This window comes from Vidua macroura, chromosome 20, assembly GCF_024509145.1.
Source record: "Vidua macroura isolate BioBank_ID:100142 chromosome 20, ASM2450914v1, whole genome shotgun sequence".
NCBI classification, from domain to species: domain Eukaryota; kingdom Metazoa; phylum Chordata; class Aves; order Passeriformes; family Viduidae; genus Vidua; species Vidua macroura.
This window is the reverse complement of record NC_071590.1, coordinates 2,903,880-2,930,802: the sequence shown is the minus strand read 5'-3', so window position 1 is coordinate 2,930,802 and position 26,923 is coordinate 2,903,880. Positions and strand designations below refer to the sequence as shown.

Genomic DNA, 26,923 nt, shown 5'->3' with positions numbered 1-26,923 from the left:
TTTTCTTTAAAAATATACTAAAATATTCAGTTCTGCTATACAGCAATTTTACTTTTGTGCAGATTTTAAGATGGGATTTGGGTTTTGGCAATATGGACTAGATGACAGTGGCTGGATTTAAACCCACTACTTGCATTAAAGCAACAAAGGTTGTCTGGGTTAAATGGTGTGAGCTCCTGCAGAGAAATGCTTTATTTATTTTTCTATTATTTCTATAATGTTAACAAGCCTGTTAATACAAAGCAAAGAGCAGTTTGCATTCCGTTTAATAACATCTTCCCATGCATAATACTTCCCAAGTGTCACACTCCAGCCTCCTGAGGAAAAAGGCAGTTTCTGACCCATTGGTACATGCAGAAGTCTTGGTGTGACCAGCAAAGTGACAGTGGCAATCAGCCAAGATGGGAATCGAGACAATCCAGTGCCTGGTTTGATGGAGTTCCTCTCCCTTTAGATGCATTGTTGTCTCTCAGTCACACTTGGGGACCAGACCCTTCACCCAAAGACCTGTATTTTATGATTTTGCATAGTTTTTCAATTCTTTATGATTTGCTTGGCTGGCAGGCTTAGAGGAGTCTGAAGAGTGCCCATGCAGTGCTTGCAGCTCCTGGAGAGGCAGCAAATTGAGCAGTGCAAAGCTCTGTGCCCTCAGTTCCCTGGGCACACTTGGGCTCTGCTCTGCTTGGTGCCTGGCTGCTCTGCAGTTCTCTGCTGTGCTTTTGCTGAAAACTCTTGTGAGTTGCTGAAGTGCTTTTAGCTGCACTTCACTGATGGGAATTTTGCTTCTCTGCAACATGAGGAGACAAGAGCCCCCTTGAGATGCTGCCAGGTGTTTTATACCTCTTGCCTGAGAGATGGATGAATTAAGTGATGAATTTCCCTCTGGACATACCCACTTCTCTGCAGAAGCTTAGGAAAACACAACCAGCTTGTTCAGACTTGTGCAATCACCTGCTAGTCACTGGAGGGATGAGACAGGACTTTCCTACTGATTTGGGCAACAAAAAAGCAGATCAAGTGAACACCTAAATTGAATTGTTTCAGGAGGTTTGTGTGCTTGTTGAGGAGATGGCAAATGTCCTGGACAATGTTTAGCCATCCCTCCTATTCCCCACCCAGCTTTGTTTGCTACTTGTTCTTTCAGAATTCTCTCTGGTGAACTTTCTGCTGGAGACTTTTGCCTGTGGGTGGGTGTGGGTGCTGGTATCTTATGTTTTTTGCTGTTTTGTTGAGGCTCTAATACTTGATTTGTCTCATCTGGTTGAGAACTGAGTATCAGAATTAAAGTATAGTCAAACAAACAAAACCCCTGTATCTGCATTCTGAAACCATACAGATCTTCACCCACAGTGCCTATACTTACATCAAAAACTTGGGAAGTTACACTTGGGTTGTCTTGATCCACCATAATGTTTACATCTCTCTGTCTTTATATCTTTATCACTTACTGGAGTGTGTTACATCTGAAAGTATATTATTCAGTGCAAAACAATTGTATATCAATTAAATTTGAGGTTTTGGACAAATTACTTTTTAAATTGAAAGAGATTCAGCTGACCTAATGATCCATCAGTTTAGGAAGGTAACTGCTTACAAGCAACATTTATGCCAGATTACTGAAAATAAAGGTTTATAACCTCAGCAGTGTACTGACTTGTAATAGTTTAGCCAGGAAACAGAGGGTATTATTTCTCTTTAGGGTCCTTTATATTTTGTGCATACAAGCCTTATTTTGCACATGAATAAAAAAAAAGTGTCTGTGTGGAAGATGGACTGAAATTCTTTCCTCTGAGGAATCCTGTTTGCAAGTGAAATGTGTATTATGCTTTTGTTCCTTTCTTTAAGGTCAGGAAGAAAGGAACTCTACAGGAACCTGGGGAGATGTGTTCATGAGGTGCTTATATGGACTGCTGTCCACAAGAATACAGAAGTGGATAATGTTTAAGAAGAAATAGGAGTTCAAAAATCCCCACGTGTGGCACTAAGGAGATGGTCAATCTGCAGCCGTATGGAGTGACACACCCAGGGGCTACTTTTGAGCTGCCAACACAACTAATGCTGAATTTTCCCATTGTGCTGGATGTTCCTGCCCCCTCTGCATGGCTGGAAGCCAAAGAGAAACAGAGGCCTTGCATTTTCCCTGTTTTCATATTCCCATATGGGAGAGGGATGAACATGGGTAAATTGAATTGAGTGTAGTTTTTGAGCTACATTCATATGTTTGCCTCTATTCTTTGTTATGTCAGCTGCTGATGATTCAGGGCCTTTTAGGTCCTTGTTTGGTTTGCCAAGGTACACATCCAGGAAGGCACAGCTTCAAAAGCCTTGAATATGTAAAGGGATTTTGAGAAATTTTGAAATGAGAATAGATTTGGGTTTTGTGTGAAGACAGTATTGTCATGTCCTGGAGGTGTTAGAAGATGTGTGAACAGCTTGTATGAGATGGAGAGGTCCTTGAAAAGGAAGGTAGCAGGAAGTTGTTCCTGTTATGAGAATAAGGACCCACAAGGCACAGCCAGGAAGAGAGCCCTGTGGCAATAGTTCTTGGATTGGAGGTGGAGGGCCAGTCTGTCTGACATGGCAGTCTGGATGTCAAAGCAGGCAGTGGAGTCCAATGTGGAGTGTGTTATTCTGGGGGTATTGGAGGATGCTGCACTTATTTTCAGAGCTACTGCTTCTCCTGGCCAATTGGTGCAGAGCTCTGTGGCTGGCTGCTCTGAGCCCTGTTTGGAACAAGGTTTGCATTTCATGCAGTCCTGTCCCAGCTCTCACCACCAACATGTGCCCTGGGCAGGGGCTGCACCTCCTGCCCAGACACAGACAGCTGCTACCAACATGTGAACAGCACAGGGAAAGACTGAAGTCAAAACCCACATGACTTGCACCTTACTAGATGTGGCCAAGTGTTTTGTTTGGATGATGGGACTGAACTCATGATCTGTGTGTTTTTCACCCTAAGGCAAATTGCCATCCGGAGCTCCAGGCCCATCAACAGATGTGGCTGGCAGCCCTGGGACCATGCATATGGAAAAGATTTTACAGTGACTTCTGTGAGCCAGAGAGAAGTTTGATAAGAGGATCCATGTTTACCCCTGAAAAAATTTCCTACCAAGGTCGTTAACATGGAAACCAAGGAAGAAAGATGGATAAGTAAGAGAAACCTGCAACTGCCTGTTTCAATGGGCACTTTGTTTGTCTCTCATGACCAATGAGTGAAGTGTAAACTTATGAGTCTTGTAAGAATGTATAAATAGCAAGCATGCTATAAAAATCTGGGGTTTTGAAGCCTTCTGAAAATGGAGTGTGTTGCTTTGTATTGTCTCTGTCTCAACTCTGACACATGCATGTGCCAGCTGGGTTGGCACTGATTCACACGCTGTCAGCACAGCACGGTGCTGTCTCTGTGACTCAGGCTGTGCCCTTTGCACAGAAGGGTGGAGTGACAAAGGTGCTGCTCTGTCACTGCAGCTCTCAGCACAGGAATGAGCTCTGAAGCTCCCCACACTTTCCTGTGCAACACGGGCAGGATCCTTGTGCCTCAGCCCTTTCCTGCCCTGCACAAGGCACCCAGCCCATGGCCAGGCAGGGACAGGCTGTCCTGGGTGTGCAGAGCTCCTGGCAGCCACCTGCCTGCCCACAGGCCAGCATGGAAAGCAGCAGCTTTTAAATCCAGCTTTCTGTGCTGGGGCAGGATCCCTTGAGGCACTGGAGTGCTTACAGCTAGCAGGAGGCAAGTGGAGAGAGTGAGCAGCACTTGCTATCATTATTAATAATAATATTAATGAAAAAGCTCCCAAGGATCAAAGAGTTCAAAATTAATTGTTCCTGGTTACAATATACAGCATGAAAAGAGACTGCCTAAACTAGTAATGGAATTCTAGTCCCTACCTTATTAAATTAATTTTGTTTCAGATCTTCAGCTTTTTTCCCCATCTGCACAAATTTTTTATAAATGTTTAAAAGAAGAATTACAAAGGAAAGATTAGGGAGTGATCCAGCTTGAGGAAGTAGTATGGAAAAGCAATAACTTCTGAGATACTGAAGCATTTTTGAATAAATATTCTTACATTATTATGACTATTATAATTCTATGTCAAATACCCTTATGTCCAGATCCAGCATTTCTTCTGCATTTTAATCTCCCACTAACTTCAATGCCACCATATTCAAAGGATTCCATCCTGTCTTTCATGCTCCCAATGGGATTTTGGATTTGTAAGGAATGAAAAAGTTTATTATTTGTGAGTGTGTTGAACACCAAAAAAAAGATCAAATGATGGAAGATCTGCTCCAGTTGTTTGGTGTACTTTTTGGTACATCTCAGCATAATAGCATGATTTGTACATGGGTTTCCATTGTTGGTATTTTATTTATGCCACATTTTGAGCTGATAATTTAAAAACTTGGAGCATCTTTTGAAAGTGTTACTTAAATAGATCATTTAGTTCTTAGCAGGAAGTCTATTTTTCTCATCCAAGAAGAATGGCATTATAGTTGCAAAGTGTATTGCAATTACAAGGAATTGTTTTGATCAAAGGGAGAGAGAGAGAAGAGACAGAGAGAAAACGTGGGCTTTACTTGTCTGTGATTCTGTCCCTTCTCCTCCCCTGCCCTTTACAAATCATAGGAACAGTCACCCAGACAACAGACACTTGGGTGTCTAGCTGACTCTTCATATCCATGATTAGCTGGTACATACTCAAAAACCAGGAATTTTGCACACTGGGTAGTGTATCCCAGCTTGGCTTCCTGCTCAGTGCAACCTGACAGCAGCTGGCTGCTGGGAATTTGCAGGGGGGAAGTGCCTGGGCCCCTCCAGCACAAAGTGTGGTGGGAGTGGAGTCTGTCCTGTCTTTGCCCAGTCAGGGGTGTTAAAGGGCTGTTACAGTCCAAAGGGTGAGCTGCTGTGGTGTGAATTCACCCTGAAAGCAGGGAGCTGCTGTGACCCTTAGCAGCCTCTTCTCCCTGCTGTGAATCTCACTGGGAATCTCTAAGTGACTCCTGGCTAGTCTTTAAAAAAAAGTGTCAGATAATTTCCCATGAGTTGAAAATAACTGCCTGTTGGGTAACTTGTGCTGAACTGCCTGTGTACCACCCTGATACAGCCTGTGTCCTAATTTCTCCGTTCTTTCACCTACCAGCAGAGCTGTGTGCATAGGGCATAATGCCTGCCATGGGTGTTTGCTCAGGTCTGCAAACCTGGATGTTTGTACCCAGGACCTGATTTCTCAGATGCCTTGTGCTCTTGAGAAATTGGTTTCAGTTAACTCTTTCCTCAGTTCTAATTTTAATGCCTCTCACTTTGGGGAGGAGAAAATCCCCACCTTTCCTCCAGTTTGCTTTCTCTCTTTCTGTAGTTTGTGCTGCTTGTGGTCTGCCCAGCCTGCCCTGGTTGCTGGTGGAGAGCTTTGGTGACCCTGCAGCTCATGGGGAAGAGATACTGGGAAGTCCTGCAGAGGAATTCCCCATCAGGAGTTCCAGCAGAGGATTTGATTGCCCCTAGGGATTCCTCTTCCCATGTCAGGTACAGGAAGCCTGTGTGCAGCAGGTGTGATGAGCTTGTTGCTGTTAGACTGGACTCCTGTCCTCTTCCTTTGTACATTTGGTCATCAGGCAAAAACCTTATATTCTTGGCACCCTGGGAAACTCATTGATAAAGCATTCCAGGTTTTGTGATTGTCATCAGCCTGCACAGGAACAGACTAGGCTTGGACAGGGTCCCCATGGCAAGAGCTACCAGGTGCCATCCAGCAGTATTGAATAAAATGTTTCAAAATTACTTTTTTATTACATCAGTAGTTTGGGATATTTGATTTAATTAATCTGTGAATATTATAGAAGTCTGGATTTTTTTTTTGTTCATGATATGGGAATTAAATTTTTTTCTGTTTTAACACTAGTAAAAGTTAACAAAATAATTAACAAAATTACCCAGCTTACAGAAAACTTTGACTATGTAACCTATTTTTTATATACCTTCCTCTTTGTACTTGTTGCTGAAGTGCATTTGTTGCTTTTTAGTTTTCTACCCAAAAGAAAAATCAATTTTATTATGTTAGCACTGTCTTTTAAACAACTGTGCAATTTCTATTTCATTATTTAAAAGTGGAACAGCCTTAGAATCTTTTCAGGGTAGAAAAATTAGTTAATAGAGAAAAGGCAGATGGAGAAAAAGAAAGGCTTGGCAGGGAGTGGGGAGATGTGAGACCTTCCAGGGATGCCTGTTGAGCATGTTTGAGAGGAAATCTGTGCATGCATGGCCTTGTTCCTTTTGTTCTCTGATCCATGTGGTCCATAGCCTTCATGAGCATGGTGAACCTCAATGACTTTTAATGTATAATTAGAAATTATTTTGCTGTCTCACTTGGGGATATGAATTTATTATTAGACTCAGATCTGTTTCTTTTCTTGTAAGGTTTTTTGGGATGAGAGTCTCTTCCTAACAAAATTGAAGAGTTAATGCAGAATTATTTTCTTCTTTTCTGTTTTACCATAGGTAGTTAATAATAACAACAAAAGAAAATAGGACAGTAAATAGGAGTAAATTCCACACAGTGAGAAAACTGAAGAATGTGAAGGGCTTACCCTTTGTAAAGTAAAACATCTTGAACTTAGGGAGTTTTTTGTTTGTTTCATATAATAAGAAACTAATGTGGATGCTTTTCTTCTAATTGATAACTTTAAATTCACAGATCTTAGTATATGTGATAATCAGTTGAATTTGCATTTCTGAACTTGCATACAGTTTTGCAAGAGTTCTTAGAGAATCTGTTAGTTCTGCTCCTCACTGTTCCTGGTAATCATAGAATTGCAGAATTAATATTCCAATGCTGCTTATGCCTGATAATGGCAGAACAGTCAAATCATTACAAACCATTTTTCTTGGAGAAAATTTGTGATAAGACTTTATTAATATTTGTAGGGTCACTTTCAGTATAATTCTTTGTTTCCTTGTCACTTCTAATCTACTACTAGAATGGCACTGGAAAACAAGTAGCATTTGTAATCCACCTCTGTACCAGCTCATGTGAAGGTGATGTAATTAAACATTTTTTTGACCATTATGGCAAATAATAAATGATCTTGACCTGACTAAGGAACAACATTGATCTGGACTACTTAAAAGCAGCTAATGACAAAAGGTCTTTAGAAGCAAATGCCTCTTGAAGATCGCCAGGAGGCAAGAGAAACTCCCCAGGGCTGCAGCTTTTCATGGTGTACAATATGTTTGATCACTGATCTATGTGGCTGGTGTGATGTGGATTTATAAATCCTGATGGAACTACTTCCATTCCCCTTTGGTACAGATAATGACCCCCGGGATATTTAGTTTAAAGAAAAGTCACTTAAAAAGAGAGGTTTGATTAAGGTACACAAAATAGGTCTTCAGTGGGCGCAAACAGAAGTACAGGAAATTCTATTTAATCCTAAGAAAAAGCTATTTTACTGTAAGAGGGTGATCAAACACTGGTTGTCTGAAAGGGACATCCTTGGAGATACTCAAAACCCATCAAGACACAGCACTGAGCATGCTGTAGGCTTTGAGCAGGGACTGGAGTAAGTGATCTCCAGAGGTGCCTTCCACCCTCAGTGACTCTTATTCTGTGAAATAATGGTGGGGTAAAAAGATGAGCTACAGTCACCTGGTTTACTCTTTCCATACCATGGGCTTCTTATTAAGGACTGTGCTCCTCTTTCCTGCCCCAGAAAGAGTGTGGTATTGTTCAGCAGAAGGAGGACAGGGTGTGAAGAGAGAGTGAGTTTTACCAAGTTTTGGATTTCCATCCGTGTGGAGTGGAACTGATTTAATACTTGCTTATGCCTTCTGTGCTGGGTGGGAGGACAAATTCTGGATTAATTAGCTTGTGCAACAGTGGTTGTGCAGATCCGTGGGGGTCTGTGCATTCTCTGTTCATACAAATGAGACAACGCTGCTGAAAATTTTAAGGAAAGGAAAAGTATGGAACTGGAAGGGAAAATAATGGTCTTTGTGAATCACCTAGGAGTGTATGTTCATTCTGAGCACATACTTGGCTCAGCAGGTGGCATTATTTACTGACCAAAGAGCATCAGTCAGCATGGCAAGCTATGGGCATTTCAAATCAGAAAAAACCATAATAATAAATACTTCCCCTGATTATATAGCTCATATTTTTAATTTATGATCCACAGTAGGTGGAGAAGATTGAAATTATAGTGGTGATTAAAAACGAGCAGACAGAAACTTAGCAAAGTAGTCTGACAGTTTTGAGAAATATCCAGCTCTAGCAGGAAGAAATCTGCAGTCACTGCAGTGCCTCATTGTGCACCCAAAGCACGGCTGCCAGTGTCTGGGGCTGGTGCCTGGGTGGTGGGAAAGGCAAGGCAGCAAGTCAGGAACATAATCAGAGATTAATGCTGTATTCTCTGCTTGTCTCCAAATGGTTTGTGAATGAACACACTTGGAGAGACAAAAACTTACTTTTTTAGGATGTGCACTAAAGTTTCAGATTTCTTGAGTCTGGTATTCAGTGGATACAAAAGATCATTCTGGGTAGTTATAGCAGACAGTTCTATTTTGTATTGAAAGATGGAAACAGTTCTGTAGGAATTGCTATAAAATCTCAAAAATTAAAACGAATGGGACTCTCATTATTTCAGGTGGGGAGAGGAGATGAAGAGATTATGAGATTGACTGTTTGGAATGCTGGAAAAACTTGATATGAAATAAGTATGTAGCATCTCTAAAAACCAGTTGTGTGCCTTCTGCCAGTGCTTCCTAAGGGGAGAGGGTTTGAAGGAGAAGAGGTCATCAGTGGCTCATATTCTATGATAAGTTCTGCATGTTTGGGAGGTCAAAACACATCACTGGCCTTGCATGGCCTATCAGGAGAGGCCTCTAGCAAAACCTAGAAATCATCTCTTCAGGAGCTCACGTGTGCAGGTGTTTAAATACACACCAAGTCACACACCAAGTACTCAGGTCTGCAAATGTGCCTCTGGGTCTTTGTAAGACAGGCTGGGGCCTTGGTTTGGCCTTACACACATTTTTGGGGATTCCCATCCAATGTGCACACACAGAGCCTTTGTCAAGTGCAGAGTATTACCCTGCAACTAAAACAAAGTTCCTCTGTTAATCTAAGGTTTAGAATTAATGATTAAAAGTCTTAATGAAAGGCGTATGTAATAATTCTCTAGCACTTTGACTTAAATCTGGGAGCTCCCTCCACTGCCTGAGCTCAGAGTCATGCTACTGTACATTTTCCATTTGGTTTTTTCCCAATGATTTGTCTTAACCTGCTGCAGAACATTGTCTCTGAATCCACATAAACTGACAGTAACAACTCTTCTGTTAGTTCTTTAAATTGAGACTATGGAATGCCAACTTTCAGTAGCTAGTGCTTTGTTGGAAAGCTTGATAGGACTTAAAAATGCATTGAGCTCTCCCTGATGGACTGCAATTTGTGATCTTGAATTCTTGCAATGCTTTGCCACATAATGAGGTGCTGCTTCTTTTCCTCACCAAATACAGAGTGCTGGACAGGAGAACAAATATGACTTGAAATGTTTGAAATTTTTCAAGCATTCTTCTCCCCCCACCCAATTTTAGTGCTGTGTGACTTTAATTGTATGTGTTCTGAGCAGGCAAAGACTTTTCCAGCACTGGAGGAACTCTTGTGTTCCCAATCTCCCTCATTTCTCTCTTTCTGACTTAGTTCTAACTCAGCAAAGTGACACATGCCATCTCTTGCTGATGCCATCTCAGCATTAATTAAACTGAACACTAATCAGCATGGGGGTCCTAGCCTGCTGTTCCTTTTTGCATTGCACATTCCCATAAAAAGTCCCTTGATTTCTTCCAATTTCAGTATTGCTTTGGTTCATGGACTACTGAAATCCAGCTGTGAAGGACAATTTTGTCTGAACATGAATTACTTTTCATTTCTAGATTCTAATTAGGTGGTTAATTGCTTATGACCATATTGTATCATTGATGACATTTCTATTTTTAAGATAATTGCACAAGTGTGTGAAGCTAAAGAATTGTTCTTTGCAGTTCTGTAAATCTTGCTGTTTTTATAAACAGGTAAGAAATAGAGCATCATCATTCTGAGGACTTCAATTTCTGTAAATTATGTAACTCTTAGTTGTTCACTGAAGTTATCTGATATTTCTAGAGCAACTCAGCAATATAAAATGAATTGTGGGTTCTGTATAACCATACTTTGGTGGGCAGACTAAACATTTACTGAATTGTTCATTCATAGTCTGTATTTTTAATTTATCGTCATGCAATGCTTTTTTTTTTTTTTTTTTTTTTTTTTTTTTGGTCAAATTACATTAGCTATGGGGTGTCTAAAGCCATGTAATAGCAAGTAGAAGTGGTAGAATCAAAGAAATAAACGAAAAAAGTCTCCACGCCACCTAATCATAACAACTTCCTCCCTCACCCCGGTTGTGGAGTATTAGCCAGGCTCTCTCTGAGGGTGTGCTGTGTCCATCTGTGCTCCATGCTTGCGAGGGGGAGTCTCACTAATCACTACAGAAGAGCATGTGCTGTTCTGTAGCAGCACAATTGCTGATCCAGGGGCTGTGGAGGTCAGGGACCTGCCCACCTACTGTCCCACACTCTTGGTGGGGCTGGTGGCTGCAGCTGGTGACTCCACAGCAGGAGTCAGACCGTGGTCAAGATTTAGCTTGGATGGAGTGAGTGCTATGGTACTGAAGAGTCAGAGCCCATCATATTTCAACACATGAGTGCTCTGAGATCCTGAATGCTCCATTCCCAGCTCCAGGTCTGCCTTTCCTTCTGGTACCTTTTCCCCTCTTATGCCGCTGACTGTTCCCAGACACTTGCCCACCTAATTCTAATATAAGTGAATTATTCTGAATCAACTTCTACTGGGTCATGGCTTGATGATGTGACTGTCACTCCAGTTGAAAGACTGAAGTGAGAGAAATTAAGCATAATGTACATTGCAAGCTTAAATATCTGAGACTGAACTAGAATTGTAGCTGTCTGAACAACTGGGAATGCAACTTGGTTGAGCTGGGCCTAACCAGTGGTGGAGCAGCTACAGCACCTCATAAATGCAACCAAGTGGCAAATCAGCCTGAATATTTTCAGTGAACTGTCAACACATGGTCTGCAAGCGTGAGTTATTAGTGAATAGTTTTGTGTAATGTATACCTGCAGAATTTCACAAAATGTTCAAAGAGAGATGAAAGGTGAAATGCAGTGAATAAATTATTCATAACAATTATTCACTTAGCTCTATTCATCACTGAGATGAGACAGAATTATTGACTGGACATGGAAACAAAATTTCATTTCAGAGAGATGATATTAAAATACCGGTGTGTTAGTGTAATTATGCTGCGACTGTAAAGACTTTACTATTCTGCAGTAAAATATGCCACGGGCATTGTTGCAAGATTGATATTCTTCACAGCTAGTACACTGGATTTTTCCTTTAGCTACACAATGGAATATTTGTGGAATATAGGTACACCATTGACCTCTTCCCTTAGTGAGACAAATTTTTGCTTATTTCCTTTGTTTATAATTTACTGATGGGCAAACTGTGCTCAGCTGGATGGAATGGAGACTGGTTAAAGTGGAAGTGGGAGATATGTAGGGTTTGAGCATTGTTCCTTGTGCTTGGATGCCAGTCTGCAGCTCCTGTGATGGGTGAAGGAGGGTGCCTTCTCTTACCACTTGCATGTTCAGCATGTGAGCATGGGTGCTGCTCCAGCTCTCTGTGTGTGAATCTCTGCACTGGCACATGAATAATCTGGCCAGCAGGTTGGGAAAGAGCACTTAAAATGTTATCTTTGGTGCAGCTTCCACCCACATACAATCAGTAGATCTCAATGGTGATTGTAAATGTGCATTCATGTTTCTCCTACATAGGGGATGCTTCCTTTAGTCAGCTCCTTAGGTTTTTGAAACATTTTCCTCTTGATTTGCTTCATAAGGTACAAAATGAATACTAGCATGTCTGCTGCAGCACATGCATGACTATTTATTATTGGCATGACCCTAATAATGCAAGTCTTATAAGAAATTGATATGTCATTGTGCTAGGAGCTGCTTTTCTGCAAAAAGATCTTGTGTTTCCTGGAGCTCTCCTGTGTAGTACAGTCTGTCCATGGGCACTTAACATTGCAGTCCTCATAAAACATTGGTGTATTGAGGCATAAATGATTCTTCTCCCCTCAGCCATCATGTTTTCCCTACACTGTGAGCTCCTTGCTGTGTGACCCATCTCCTGCAGGTGTGCTGTAAGCATGGGATCACAGAAGGGCACAACTGGTTTTGAACTCCTTGCCTGAGGGACAGAACATGAGATAAAATGAGTTGTCTGATTTTAGCACCACAAATTGAGCATTGAGTCAATCCAAGCAGTTAATTTCAGATCAGGACTTGAAATCACTTTAATACTTCTCTGCTCTTTCCAGTTGTCCTGAGCTTATTTTCAAAATTACATACTAGAACTGCTGTTTATCCACTGCAGATGAGCACATATTGGTTTGTACTGGAAGGCCCAATTTGTTCCACCCCAGTTAAAGATGTTGGCCTAAAACAAGGAAAGGGTCACATGGACTGCAGCAGCACGTTTGAGCTGTATTAGCTGTAGCTTTGGCTGTGGTTACTGAATTGCTTTCACTTACCAGTGGTAGACAGTCTTCCAGCAAGAAGGGAGGCTTTTCAAAATGCTAATAAAAGCTTTAGTGCTCCGTCATCATCATCTTGCGGAAAACAATGTCTAGATCAATCTATCTCCTTCTAAATCTTTAAAGAAACAAAATTTAAACTCATTTTGCCAAGGCCAAATGCCAATCATAAGAAAAAAAATCTATATGAAATTTTAATTGCAAGATGTTCAGTGCAAATTTAATGAGTGAAATAAGAGATCTGAGAATTCAAGCATGCTCAGCTCATGCATAATGTTGACTTAAATTGGCTCTCTGGAGGTGCAGGGAATTGCGTTTTTAGAATTTACACACTGATAGAGCAAATGTACTGGGCCCTGTAGGTTAAGGTCATAAATCAGAATCATTTAACTGCCTTTGAGTGATTGCTACAGACTATAATGGTTGGGAGAACTGGCTTCATCTACAAGTGATCACTCTGCTTGGATTATTGAAATGCTATTCAATATTCATAAATCAGTGATCATTAATCCCCCAAATAGTTCCTGTCAGCTTTTTAAATAAATTTCCTACTGGCTAATTGAGATTGAAGGAGACTAGCTTGCACTGGTTCAGAATTAGGACAAATGAGTGCTTTGCCTACCTAGGATCAGGAAAACATCTATGGGGGAAATTGAACCATACTGGGTACATATGTGGCTGCTAAAATTGTCACATTTAAGCTGTTAACTGGAGAAGCCTTTCTTAGCAGGTTTTGCTCTCATGACTTACAATGACTATAAAAAGACTTCTTTATTTTTTATGATGAAGACATTTGTGTGCTAAACATCAGAAGCAGCTAAGATGCCAATGGGTGGCATTCCTCACAGCACAGAGGGGAGGTGCAGAGAGACAAGGACCTGCAGCCCCAGAACTGCATTGCTGCAAGATGCAGTTCTCTACTAAAGAGGGGCATTCTCCAGCTACACTTAACTAGTGACTGACAGGAACCCAGGTACTACAGAAATTCACCATTAAATAATCACCCCTCTGCCACAAATGCTTTATGAAAAACAAATGTCCCTTAAAAAGCAGGTTTCAGATTCAGTTGAATCTGAAAAGAAAGAAAGAAGTTAAAGTTTATAGCTTTGGTGCTGGGATGTAATTGACATGTTTTAACTGTGTTGAAGTTTTTATTAACCACACATATTAGTGTAGTTTAATGTTGCTTACCACTGTAGCTGCTAATATTTGAATGGGAGGAATATTTTACAGATACTAATGGTCTCTGTTACCCTTCCTACAATAGCTGTGAGATGGGATTCCCAGCTGTCAGCACTCAAGGTCCCTGAAAGCAGAGTTCTGAGCTGTAAGGTGTGGATATTCTCAGTTCAGTCAGAGAGAAAAGAGAGAGAATTCTTCCAGGCCCAGCCTGGGAAAGTTAGGAGAAGGAATGAAAACAATTATTATCTCTCTTTCTGTTCATGTTGTTTATAGATATGTTCTACCACAGTGTGCTATTCATGGTGCACCAATGGTGTGCGCTGTAGATGTCGGAGAACCCAGTGGGAAGAAATGCTGATGTCTGACTCCAGTTCAGAAGGCTGAATGATTTCTTTATTATAACTATGCTATAATACATTAATATACTATATAAGTGGATACTAAAAACTACATGCTACTTTCTCTAACTATCATATATCTAACTAACTCACAACTTGTGACCTTCTCGTGAGAGTCCAGACACAGGTGGATCTGATCACTCTGGGTAAACAATTCTCCAAACACATTCCACAAGAGAAAAACAAGGAGCAGAAATAGAAATTGTTTTCTCTTTAATTTCTCTCTGTGCACCTTTATGAAAAATCCTGAGAGAGAGAGAAATGTGCTTGCCACAGGTGTGAAAGGTTTTCACTTTGAGACCAATCATATTTCACCTTTGCAATCCTGGTTATAAAAGAGGAATGCTACTTCCTAGTAAAGATTCTTCTTTTACCTTCTGAACATTTTAGAGTCTTTTCATTCTGTCCCTGCCTCAACAGTGACAGTAGGGGATCTGATTTGGAGCCCATGTCTGATTTTGGAGCCCCTGTGGTTGCTGGGGGTCCTGGACTCAGCACCATGAGTGTGCAACACCTGAGAGCTCAGTGATCCTTCTGTACAGGACCATGTGAATGGCCCATGTGTGTCTGAAAAATGCCATCCTGGGCTCCGTTCCCTGAGGTGGGATTTTCTGTTGGGTCTCCTGAGGAGATGAGGGTGCTGTGCCAATCTTGGTGTATGAGTGCAGGTGTCTGCTCTTCCTGCCCACTGGAAATTTTGGCCCACATGGGCCAACTTCCACTAAATCTAATAGGGCAGGAAGGGACTTAAAATTATCAGATTCCTGCAACCAGACAGGGGAGAAAAGGCCTTCCTTCTAATGCACTGACAAAGGAAATTGGACCTTACAGCACAGGAAACCCTGTTTTTTCATAGCTTGGCTGTTCACTGAACTCCTTGTTTTTTCTGTTGTCCTGTTGAAATGTTGCTGTTGGCATGGGCTTAGAGAGCATGTATTGCTTAAAAAAAACGATTATTGCTTAAATGCTGCTCTTCTCTTAGTTTCCATCTTCTCTCCATTTGATTTATGTGTGTATTTACTTTTAGGGAAAAAATAGAGGAAGAAAACTGAGTATTTAGTGAAGAGCAATAGAAATACTGTACAAATATGGCATTTATAGGTGCTAGCACTTGCAGGGATGCTACTCCATTGGCAAGATGATGTGCAATATCAAAAGTAACAGAGGAAAGGAGGGATGATCACACCTTGTTGGAATTATCTCAGAATATCTTTTGTTAATAGGATTTACTGGAGATGAGCTTGAGAGAAGGATTTATTTTTTTATCTAGTTCTTAAATGCAGGACTTAAACCAGAACTGATGTGTATCTGCATTCCTTTCATATCAGGACTACAAGAGCTCTAGGTAAAAAGCTAATTGTTTCAAAAAGCCATACTTAGTTTGACAAAGAACAATTATTTTTGAAACATGTATGAAAGGATTAAGCAATGTATTTAGGAATAAACATTTCTGCTAAAATATAAATGTCCATCCTTGGGATGGAGCACTCCCCCACATTCACTGACATCAGCTGATGTTCTATTACCCTGAAATAATAAATTCAGATGGTCAAGGTTGGAGTTTCTTCTGCTGTGAAAGTTTTTTCTTCCTATTACAGGTGCTTCTACATGGGACCTGTTTATAATGGAGAAATGTTTCTATTTTATGCTGTATCATTATTTAATTACTTTGCTTGGTGTTGCAGTTTGGTTAGTGATAAGCTGTAAATACCTTTGTAATCTCTTAGGCTTCTTGAGTCAGAGAATGACAAGGTAAAGAAGACAAAAATGACACGGTCATTGCAAAGTCTATCCAGCTGCAAAAATCATCTGTTTATCTGCATTATTTTTTCCACATAGCTCCAGGTTTTTGGCAATTATTTATTTATTTACCTTTTAGCCTTTTTGTATGCCTGAAACTACTAGAACCTGGCTGTAAGGATTTTAAAATTTTTATTTCCATTACTACGCCTCCAGTTCTTACTTCCTTTTGCTATTGCAGTGTTTTTTCTCAAAGAACAGACTGTGATTGTGGGGAGCTTGGCATCAGTAGGGAACATACACTAAAACTGAAACAAGGATATTCTCATATCTGCATTTTTCATGCTAATTCGTCACTGCTTCTTCTACTGCAGAAATTGGTTGTGAAATGATAAATAGCCAAACCTTGTTATGTCTTGTAAACAGTCTAATCCCATTGTCATGTCAGATCCTCTAATCTTGATCCAAGTTATGTCTGTTGATCTAATTAGGTTTTTCATTGGTTCCTGGCAAATTTCTGGCTCTTGGAGTTACTGGGCTGGCTCTCGAGACTGCTGAGGTGGAATGATCCATACGGCTCCTTGTGGCTTTAAACAGAAACATCTGTCAGAAACGAGCAATTCCTTGGCAGAGTTAGCAGTGAGCAAACTTGCATGTCACAGCACTGCTGTTGCTCCAGAGTGGCTGAATTTGGTGAGATATTTCTGGGGACTGCAGAGCCCTCAGAGATCAGCTCCTCCTGCCAGGAGAAGCTGTAGGAAGCACTATCTTCTCTGGTGACCTTCACAGAAAAATGAAAATGAGTGGTACTGACCTATTTTCATTCTTTGTTCATGTTTCCTTCCTTTCCTTTGTTGAAGAAGAGGTTTCAGCATTTTCTTCTTGCTGGCTAAAGGTGAACTTTAAATTTTATTTTTTTTTTTTGGTTTTATTTTTAAAGTCATCAGGGACTTTTGCTGAAGTGTAGAGCAACAAGTTCAAATACTGTCCTGAACAGAGATGATCTCTGTAAATTAGATCTCTGTAAATTAGAGCCTAACTTAAACTAATCTGGAAGGAGGATACACATCTGTAGTGTGTACATGAGAACTATATATGTATGCATACAATTATAAATAACCCCAAATTTCATGTGTTTTTTGTCTCTTTATGTTGCATTGTACCAGCCATCCTTAAACAGTGTGGTTTCAAAAGAGGAGTTACTTCCTTGGCACTGAGTCTGCCATCATTTAAGCCACCAGAAACACTTCACTGGTTTAAGAGAGTGGCACTGGGGCAGTGAGGGAGTGTCTTGGTTTGAAAAGACAGGAGTCTGCTAAGAAAGGCAGGAGCCTCCTTTGAAATGGAGAATGCAACGCCCCTCCCTCTGAATTATTATAATTTTGAAATTAAGAGGCTCTCAGGCAAAGATATGGGAATAGGAATAAAGCTCCTTATTAGAGGAAAAAAAAATTAAATACAGTAATACAAAATAACCACTGCCAGAGTGAGAGCAGGCCCTGGCAGGCTGTGGGTCAGGGTGGTGGCAGCAGTGCCATTCCATGGGGGCTCAGCCCTCCTGCAGTGCCAGCTGTGCTTCTGCTGGAGCAGGATCCTGGACAAGGCTGGAGTTTTCCTCTGAAGCTCCAGGGCTGCTGTGGATGGGCCTGGGCTCCCTCTGGGAATGCAGTGGGGCAGAAAGCTGCTCCTCTGGGAATGCAGTGGGCAAAGGCTGCTGTGCTGTTCCAAGGGCAGATTGGATCCAGGTAGGAATGCTTGGCTGCTCCCCTGGGCAGAGCCTCTCCCCATGGGATGCTGGAATTTTCTCAGCCATGCAGGGACACTCAGTGGCCATGAAGAGAAGAGATCTCCTGGAGGGAGGATTGGCTGTGGGAGAGATAAAGAAAAGTGCCCCATGAACAGCAGAGAACTGCCCCACCTCTGACATATGGCAATAGAATGCACATCCCCAGACACATCTTTCAACCTAAGACAGGGAGTTTGTCAGTGCCTTTCTTTCCTTAGGCTGTTGCTCCTAAGAGAAGACAAGGAGTCACCAGGCAAAGGGCATTAGTTTGTGGGTGTTTTAAGTTACATTGTGGTCACAGACCTGCTCATGAACCTTGAAGGCAAAGCAAACACAATTTCATTACAGTCTTTTTTTCTGCAGGCACATAACAGAGCGCTGCATTCATGTGGGGCAGCAGCTCTGCTGTGCTGCAGTGGCTCATGTGGATGTGATGGGGAGCATCTGCTGTGTGCCCACAGTGCCAGGGCTGCAGGGGACACAAAATGCTGCTCTGCTTGGGCTGAGCCATGATACAGAGTCTGTGGAGACCAGAGACAGGAGCTGCCAGCACACGTGTGGCACCACAGGAGTTCCTGCAGGAGGGCATTTGGCAGAGTGCTGACAGGAGATTGACGAGATTGCTGCCAAAATCTGTTCCAGTACTTATGTAGCAGAATAGTCTGCTATGTGTTGGAGTAGTTGTGTTGCATCTTCTACTAAACACAGGCAGTGTAAATTTAAGTTGGATGGAACCTGTGACATGTAAAGTGTATGAGCTGCCAGTGCTGCCTTCATCCTGGTGGCACAGGGCAGGTCAGGGCTCCATGTTGCACCTGCTGTGAGTCAGGAACTGCTGCAGTTTGTGTCTCCAGCATGGACAGAACTGTGCAGAGTAAGGTGATTGTGGGGCTTTTCCTTTGAACCAGGGCTGGAGCCCACTCTGGGTTGGTGACCCAGTGCAGTCCTGGACATTCCTGGTTTCCTGGGGCAGCCTGGTGCTGAGGTAGAGCTATGCTTGTAGGACCGCTAACAAGTGTTTTATCCACTTTCTGTGTTTCAGCTGGCAGCTGGTTATCAGTTGATTAATACTCTTGGATCTGCCTTAACGTCAAGTTTTCAAAATCTTGCTGAGCTTGTATTAAAAAAAAAAAAAAAAAACCAAAAACCAAAACAAACAAACAAACAAACAAACAAAAAAAACCCCAAGAAAAAACCCCAAAAAACCCAAAAAACCCCAAAAAACCCCAAAAAGAATCAAAAACCCCAAACCAAAACAAAACCAAATCATCCCAACAGAAAACTCAAACCAAATCCTGGATGAATGGAATTGTTTTCTGATCAAGTCATGGATATAGCACATAGAGGTTATTCCAGTCCTCTTTACCCCAGATTCATAGGTAATAGGATGATGTACTTAGTAAATACTTCCTGCAGAAGATGTGAATTTTGGAGATAACAGCAATGTGTGAAGCAGAACTATGCAACTTTGGTCTGCAGGGAAACTTAGATACAGCTTAAGTGTGATTCTTAAACATTTTTGCTTTGACTCACAAAGTTGGAAAGTTAGCCTTGGGAAAGGGAAACCATATTTTGTTTCTGTTCTGACTCATGCAATACTTGGATCAGTTTCTGCTGAGATAAGATTGTTTTGAGCTGAGATGGCTTGAATTACCAGGACATGAATTTTGAGTGAAAAAATGTTTTAATGGAAGCAGTAGAATTAGTCCCCTTGTCTTTAGCAAGATGAAGATTTTTATTAAGATGAAGATTTACATGTCCCAGAAACCATACAGGTGTTCACTTTCCGGCTCTGTATCCAGTCATACCCAGGTTGCAGACTGAACTTAAATGATCTGTAGTTAACAAGGAGCTCAGTTATTGTTTGCAAGACATGTTTCAGTCCAGGAAGTTATTTTTACCTCATTGTACACTAATTAAGCATGTTATCTCTAATTTTTGTGGCTGTCAAAAAAAAGGGGGAAGGAGAACTGATGGATAATACTTATAGGTTCAATATTAGATTATCTTTAGAAGTTCAGTTTTCACTTAAGGGAGACTGCACATGCAAAAAAAACCATATGTTATTTTAATGTGTAAATCAATAAAGCTGCCTTGTTTTTTTTCTGGTTTTAGTCCAGTATTGATGGGATTTGTAAAAGTCATTTTGAAAACAGCATCCTGTCTGTATTGGGTTTTCAGTAGGAAGGATTGATCAATTTCTTTGGGAAGGTTTTGAAAGACTGTAAACCAAACAGATATGATCAGTAATTCTGAAAAACAAGATTAACCTAGGTACTGATGTTTTCCAGCCAGGCCCTTGTATGCTTCTGGAATATGTGCTGAGCCAGCTGGGAGCTGTGCTCTGCTTAAACTCATCAGCCCCTCCTGAAACCAAAGGCCTGGGAAATGCAGAGTTCGGGATGGTCAACCCAATCATTCCTTCTGACTTGAAACCTTTCCTGCCTTTGACTTTTTATTTAGGGAAGACAGAAGGAAATAACAGTAATATTAAAAAAAAAAAAAAAAAAAAAAAAGGGTAATAGGGAATAGGAAAAACCCCCAGTCTTTTTTAAATTACTTTTTCTCCTGATACTGCATAATGGCTGATTTTGCTGTGCAACAACATGGCACCCTCAGAAATAAAAGGAAAAAGAACATCTGTACAGAGGAGCCCCTGGGATGAGTGTGTGTGGGGAGCTGTTCTCAGTAAAAGGGACTATAATGATTATATTTCTGAAATGATTGAGACTAATAAATGTTGATATGTAAAAAGAAATGATCCTTTTTTATTAGTCCATTGATATATGGGCTATAATTTTTTTATGTTCAAGCTCTGATCAGAAATTGAAGTGACATATGGAATCAGAATTGAAATACAGCTCCATGGAATACTTTGTCAGTAGGAAAAAATGCATATGATAAAGCTGCTGAATTTTTGGCATCAATTACAACACCAGCTTGTGAGCACTGGTGAGAGACATTTAGGCCCAGGTTCCAGCAGCATTGTGCTCTGAATGAATGGAGAATTTCAGATAACTACATTTCCCTTTTCTGTTCCAAGTATGTGTGGGTATTCTGCAGGGTTTTTATTAGATTGAATTGTAATCAGGAGCAGTCATTACTTTGCTGCTTGGAAGGATAATTCCCAAGAATCAGAAATTAGAGTGAAATTCATGCTTTTACAAACTTAGAGCTTTGAAGCCTACCAGCTTTTTCAGGATGTTTCACAGCTTGGTTCCAGTGCACATTTGAGAAGTGTAAATACTCTCCAGCTGAAACAGAAGTGCCAAGGGCTAGGGCCCAGGGGACTCTGAGTTCTGTTCTCTCTTGGAGCTGGTGTTAATGGTGAATTATTCTTTTTTTGGAGGGCACAAAGCTGAAGCCCAAAGATCTCACAACTTGCCTAGGATTGTCAATAGGATGACTGAAAATAAAAACCTTGATGATGCATAACTCCACTTTAGATGACATTTTTGAATTAAATTATCCAGTGATACTCACCGAGCCTGGCATGTTCCACAGGGAGGATCACAGGGTACAATGCCAGTGTGGACACCTCCACCCAGGATGGCCTCTCAGGAGCTGAAAAACCTGCCCAGACCAAAACTTCCATGGGAAGTGACAGTCCCTCGGGGGTCTGAAGGTACAGTGAGTGTCATGGGTGCTCAGCTGGATGGACTCTTCAAGCCAGTAGCCATGTGGTAAGAGCAAAACCAGCAGCAGGATCTGGGGATCTGTGAGGGAAGGACACAAGAGTGTTGTGTGCTGCTGTCACAAGCTGAGCTCGAGTCTTGCATTAAGTCTTTGCAAGGAGAAAGTAAGTTTGCTTCCAGCCCTGGACTGACTGACTCAACTAACTCACAAGACAAAGGAGATTGGAGTCTCACATCTGCTTGGGGAAGGAGGAGGAACCTTCTTCCCCCTGAAATGTCCTTATGTGACAGATGCAATGTCCTGGGGCTGGAGAATGAGGAGGGAGAGAGTAAATAGGCAAGTCCCAGGAAAGGCCAACAATGCAAAATCAATCTGATCATCTGCCCCCACTAAACTGGTGCTCCCAGAACGGGGGTGAGGCATTGGAGTCTTCCTACTGAGAGGCCCCGTTTGTCATCCAGACAGACTCTGGAGAAGTCTGCCTGCTGGGAGCTTGCCTCCAGGCTGTCATGAGAGGCTGCTGAGGCTGGTCAAGCCTGTGCACTCCCATCTCTTCCTACTCTTTCAGGTAGGGGTGAATGACACTGCAGAGAGGTGATGCTAGAAATATCAAGAGGGACCTTATATCCCTTGGGACAGTGTTCAGAGGGTCAGGAGATGAGGGTCTGCTCCATCTTCCTAGTTAGAGAAGAAGATTTGAGAAAAATCAGGTGAACCAGGTGAATGACTGGCTGCAGAGCTGGTGCCATGTTCAAGGTCTTGGGGTCTATGATTTTGGGCATACCTTCAAGAACTGGGTCTGCTGGCAATTTAGGGTCTCAGCTGGCCAAGTGGGGCAAGAGTGTCCTGGGCAGAAAATTGGCTAGACTTATCAACAGAGCCTTAATCTGCATTTTAAAGAGATTCAAACTTTCAACCCTTTTCCTATTGTAACATCTGCTGTAATTTCCTTTCCATTCTGTCTTAAAAAGACTTTGAATTTTGAGATCATTATAGTGCCTCTGTTATTGCAGCAATCATATTGCACAGCTCTTGCCCCTTCTATCCCATTTCTTGATGTTAAGAGTCCTTTCTCTTCCAGGGTGACTGGTGCAGGGACTGGTGGTGGTTTATGAGGAGCTGTCTTTCAAAGGCACAGATACTTTACAGTACTTATATTTATTTTTCCTTCCTACTCTGTAAACCTCTTTCCAGGCTCTCTCCTCCAAGTTTAAAGTGCCATGTGTTCTGTGCTATTCCAAGCTTTTCTTTTGGCAGGGAGAGAAAGACAGGCCTGTTGTGCTGTAATAATAGTCACCCTCATTCTCTGAGGGTGCCATGTGTTGTGTTTTTGAGCCAAACATATTTCTGATTGTGTGATACCTAAGTGTACTACCCAATATTTGCCATGCTTAAGTTTCAATAAAAGCCATTCCAAGTTGCCTGTATTCCAAACGGAGTGTGTAATCTCTTTATTATGCCTGGCCTGGCTTGCTGGGCACATGAATAAACCTGGCTGTGTGTCATGATGACTGTTTGTATTGCCTGACAATAATTGGAACAGAGGTAAATAAAATCAGTGTTTTTTCTTCCCTTAGATTGGACTCATCAGCAGGTGGGGAATGCTGCCATCCTTTCTTTATTTTTGGCAAGGACCTGCATAGCTGACAGACCCCTGCTACAATGGAAAGAGATGGTTCAATAACGTTTAGGGAAGAACTAATAATATGTCAGTTATTTCTGCAATGCTTGGAATATGGTTTAATTTGATCATTTAAATGTATTTTTTTTTTAAATCTTAAAGAAACCTGCTTTATTACCTGCCTCCTGGTTTGACATCTGTGTAGCAAAATGTGAGCATTTGGAATATGCAAACTGAAATCAAAGTGTAAAATTCCCTTTGAAGCTTAGTTTCTCACTCTTTTCCTTCCCCACCTTTTAATATTTGGCCTGCTGTAATTTTATTTCTCTGCAATTTTTTGTGTAATTGAAAGAGTGCTAAAGGAACAAAGCAAATATTTACATTGCACAAATGCCACTTGATGTGATTAGTTAAAAGTGATCTATTTAAAATTTAATATGTGTATTAAACATATGCACGCACATGCGTGCACACACAGGGAAGCCAGTGGAATAAATTCTGAGTTTAGATAACCTAGGCTGTGAAGAACACAGAACCTGTGCTCCTGGGCTCTGGAATACAGTGTCTGGATAAGGATTTTTGACAGTCTGACCTTTAGTTTAAGGAGCAAACCCAGCCCTAATTCACTTCAAATGTAAAAGGCATTTACAGCCTTGTGGTGCTGCCTCTGCCTTGGTGTGTGTGGCCCTGGCAGGATCCTCCTCTGGAACCCTGGGCTGCTTTATCCTGGCTTAGGGGCCAGATGTTCACTGGCTCCAAGACCTGTGGAATTTATTCAGATGAGCAAGAAACCATGTGCTGCCTGTCCCTGCCTGGTGCAGGGGGTCCTGGGACAACTGCTTGTCTCAGAACAGGGGGAGAGCAGGGATGGGGCTCTGGCTGGGTCGTGCCCAGTGTGGGATCCCTTAATGCACCTCGATGCAGTGCAAATGAGGCCAATATTCCTCTCTCAGGGCTATGTCTGGAGCTCCTGAGCTGCTCAAGGATCAAATTTTTCTATCTGTAGGTCTTACAAGTTCATGAACTTGTCCAGGTGCTGAAGCTGCTGCATGACTTGAGCAAAGGGGCAGTCACAAATTCCCTTTCCTGCTTTGCCTGAAGCTTGAGGAAATGTTGCTTTTTTTTTATCTGTTCTCTTTTATGTCTGAAACAGAGATGGATGAGTAGGAGGGATGTGAGGAAACATACAAGCTAACCCAGCCAAGCAATCTGAAAAATACATCTTGGACATGGAAAAGACATTCTTTTCTGGAGATCAGCTGATGCTGACTGAATGTTTGAAGAAATGGATAATGGTTTTCAAGAAAGTTGAATGATCCACTTTTATTTATAATTTTAAAATGACTTTGTAAACTGTTTTATGGCAAATTTAGATAGGATAAGCAAGATATTTGATTTTTCATCTTTTTTTAATTTCCTTGATGACTTTTACCAAAGATACTAGGGTATGGAAAACAGTATTTAATTTTTCCCAGAGGAGATGAAATCAAAGGAATTAAAGTAAATGGAAGAAAACCTTTCTAGATCTGCTAAAGCTCATGGTTTGTGCAAGGCTCTTTCTCAGCCCTTTGATGGATAAGTCTACAGCTCCTCCACTTCTGGGCTTCAGACCACTTTTCCTGGTCTCTGTGGTCCAAGAGGTGGTGAAGCTTCAGCACTGAAGAGCACTTTGGGGGTCAGTTCTGACTGTGCTCAGGGAAGGTTGGAAACACAGCAGTAATTTCACCTTGCCAGGCTCTTATGTCACCCATAAAAGACCTTGACCCAAAAGGAAGGGAGAGCAGGACAGATTGCCTTCAAGAGGCAATTAGCTGCTGAGATTGATGATTTTCTGCAAAATCTCCTCATTTCATTATTTCAGAGTCCTTGCAGCAGGGGTGTCCTGAGATTTGGTTTGTGCCAGCTGTGGTGGTTTGAGGAAAGACTGTGCTTGAGCACATCTTCAGAGGTGACACTGAAATGTCAGAGAGAATCTTCCTGTGGTTGAGGTCCCTCATGACAATCACATTGTGCAGAAATCTCTTGAACCATCCACCTTGCAAAAAAGAACTTATCCATCAGGGAAATAGTAATTTTTGTTATGGTTTTCACAATATTCTTAACACTTTTGTAACAGTTTAATATGGCTTCTAGGGAACTGAAGGGTCAAGATTCACCAAACCTGATCTGTCAGTTAAAGGAGGCAATAATATTTAATATATGTTATAAAGCCTGTTGCAGTAAATGGCTGGATTAAAAGAATATCTTAACAAAATCGTGGAGCACAGAGAAGGAGCCATGTAGTGTTTTTGTACTGGATGCCTCTTTTTCTTATAATCCTGTTTTAATGTGGCTTTGAAAATTGCCCAGCAGTACAGCATTATTTGGCTTTGCTTCAAATGTTAAGACACATTTTCTTTTTTTTAACCTAAAGGAGACCTTTATATGGAGTATAAAAATCACAGTATCACAAGTCAAGGGCCATTAACTAAGTGTAATGCTGGGGGGATGTATGCTTTGAACATTGTTTCCATTATTCAGAATAGATCAAGTTTCAGCCCAAATAGAAATGAAAGGCTATTGAGGAAACATTGCAAATACCTGAAATTCTAACTTTTACTTTGCTCTTGTTAACTATGTGTGATTAAGGAAGAAAGGAAAATTGTTAAGAGGCTGTGCCATTGCAAGTGATACAACCACGACCCTGTCTTAACTATCAGCATGTGTGAAAGTCCATCAGTAGTCACAAAATTCCCTGAACTTTTAAAATGCTTCTCTTTGATACATCAAGCTAAAAAGAATAACATATTCTTGAAAGCACAAGAAAACTTCATGTATTTGCCCAATATTATTCACATATGGGGTTGTATTTCTGCCTGATAATAAAATGATGCAATTGTGTCTCATGGGAAATGGTTTCTTACCACAGTGGGATTGTCAGATTTTACAAATTCCATGCTGCTTTTGATTGGTTTGGAAGGTAAAGGAATTATAGAGGTGTAAAAGTGTAGCCTTAGGCTTCATGGTGCTGACATTTCAATAACTGTTTCCTAGGGGGTTTATTTATCAATTTTTAGATAGTATACTGGCAAAATTTGAACATTTTCCTTCTTTGGTGGTGTTGCCAGGCTTGTCTGCCCTTTGCTCTTACCCAGTCTTACCCAGAGCACTAGGCAAAAGCTCCCTTCATCAAATTTTCTGGAGATAATAATGCTTTACTTTATTTTTGGGACTGTTCAGTGCTCAACCATCAGGTAATGGCCATTAGAAGATGTTTTTGGAATGCTAGACACTTGTTCTTATTCATGAATATGTATGTGTGGGCCTGATTTCATGAAAATTTGACCTAATTTATGGTTTGCCAATTGTCTGTCCACAAACTACAGCAAACCAGCTTTCCTTTGGGTACAGCACTCCAGCACATTCTGCTACCAGTTTTGTAGAGAGGGAATGCTAATATTTGTTCTTTCCTCACCCTTTCTAGAGACCAGATGTTTGTGCTTTCTCACAAGAGCATTGTTTTTTAGTAACTATCTATTTTTTTCTACTGTGACAGTTTAAAAAAAAAGAAAAAGTGGGGAGGGGAATTATTATTGATTTCAATTCTTGCCACAGTTTTGTATTGACAGAGAAGAGAATACAATAAAAGGGGTGGAGGTGGAAAATCAGAGATGGCTTCTGTAATTGCCTACCCACATCATAAGGATTCTTACTCTGACCTAATGTTTTCTTAATCTTTCATTTCAATTTATGGATGTTGCTCACTTAAATGGATTTCAACTGAAGCAGAATTCTCTAGTTAGACAAGAATAGTGGAGGAATTGACCATTATCTCCAGTTTTGAATTTTCAGGCAGCCTGTATTAGCAGTCATGCTTCTGCCAGCTGATCTTTAAACATGGAAATACTGTTTCGAGAGATTACT

General features: G+C 41.2%; 1 protein-coding gene across 1 annotated transcript in view; it reads left to right on the top strand.

The window, feature by feature from the left end:
- Positions 1-21,386, top strand: part of LOC128817458 (uncharacterized) — a 139,510-nt gene extending 118,124 nt beyond the window's left edge. The window contains exon 5 of the mRNA XM_053995941.1: positions 21,268-21,386. Coding sequence (XP_053851916.1) covers positions 21,268-21,386 — 119 coding nt within the window. The remainder of the gene's footprint in view (positions 1-21,267) is intronic.
- Positions 21,387-26,923: the final 5,537 nt, after the last annotated feature.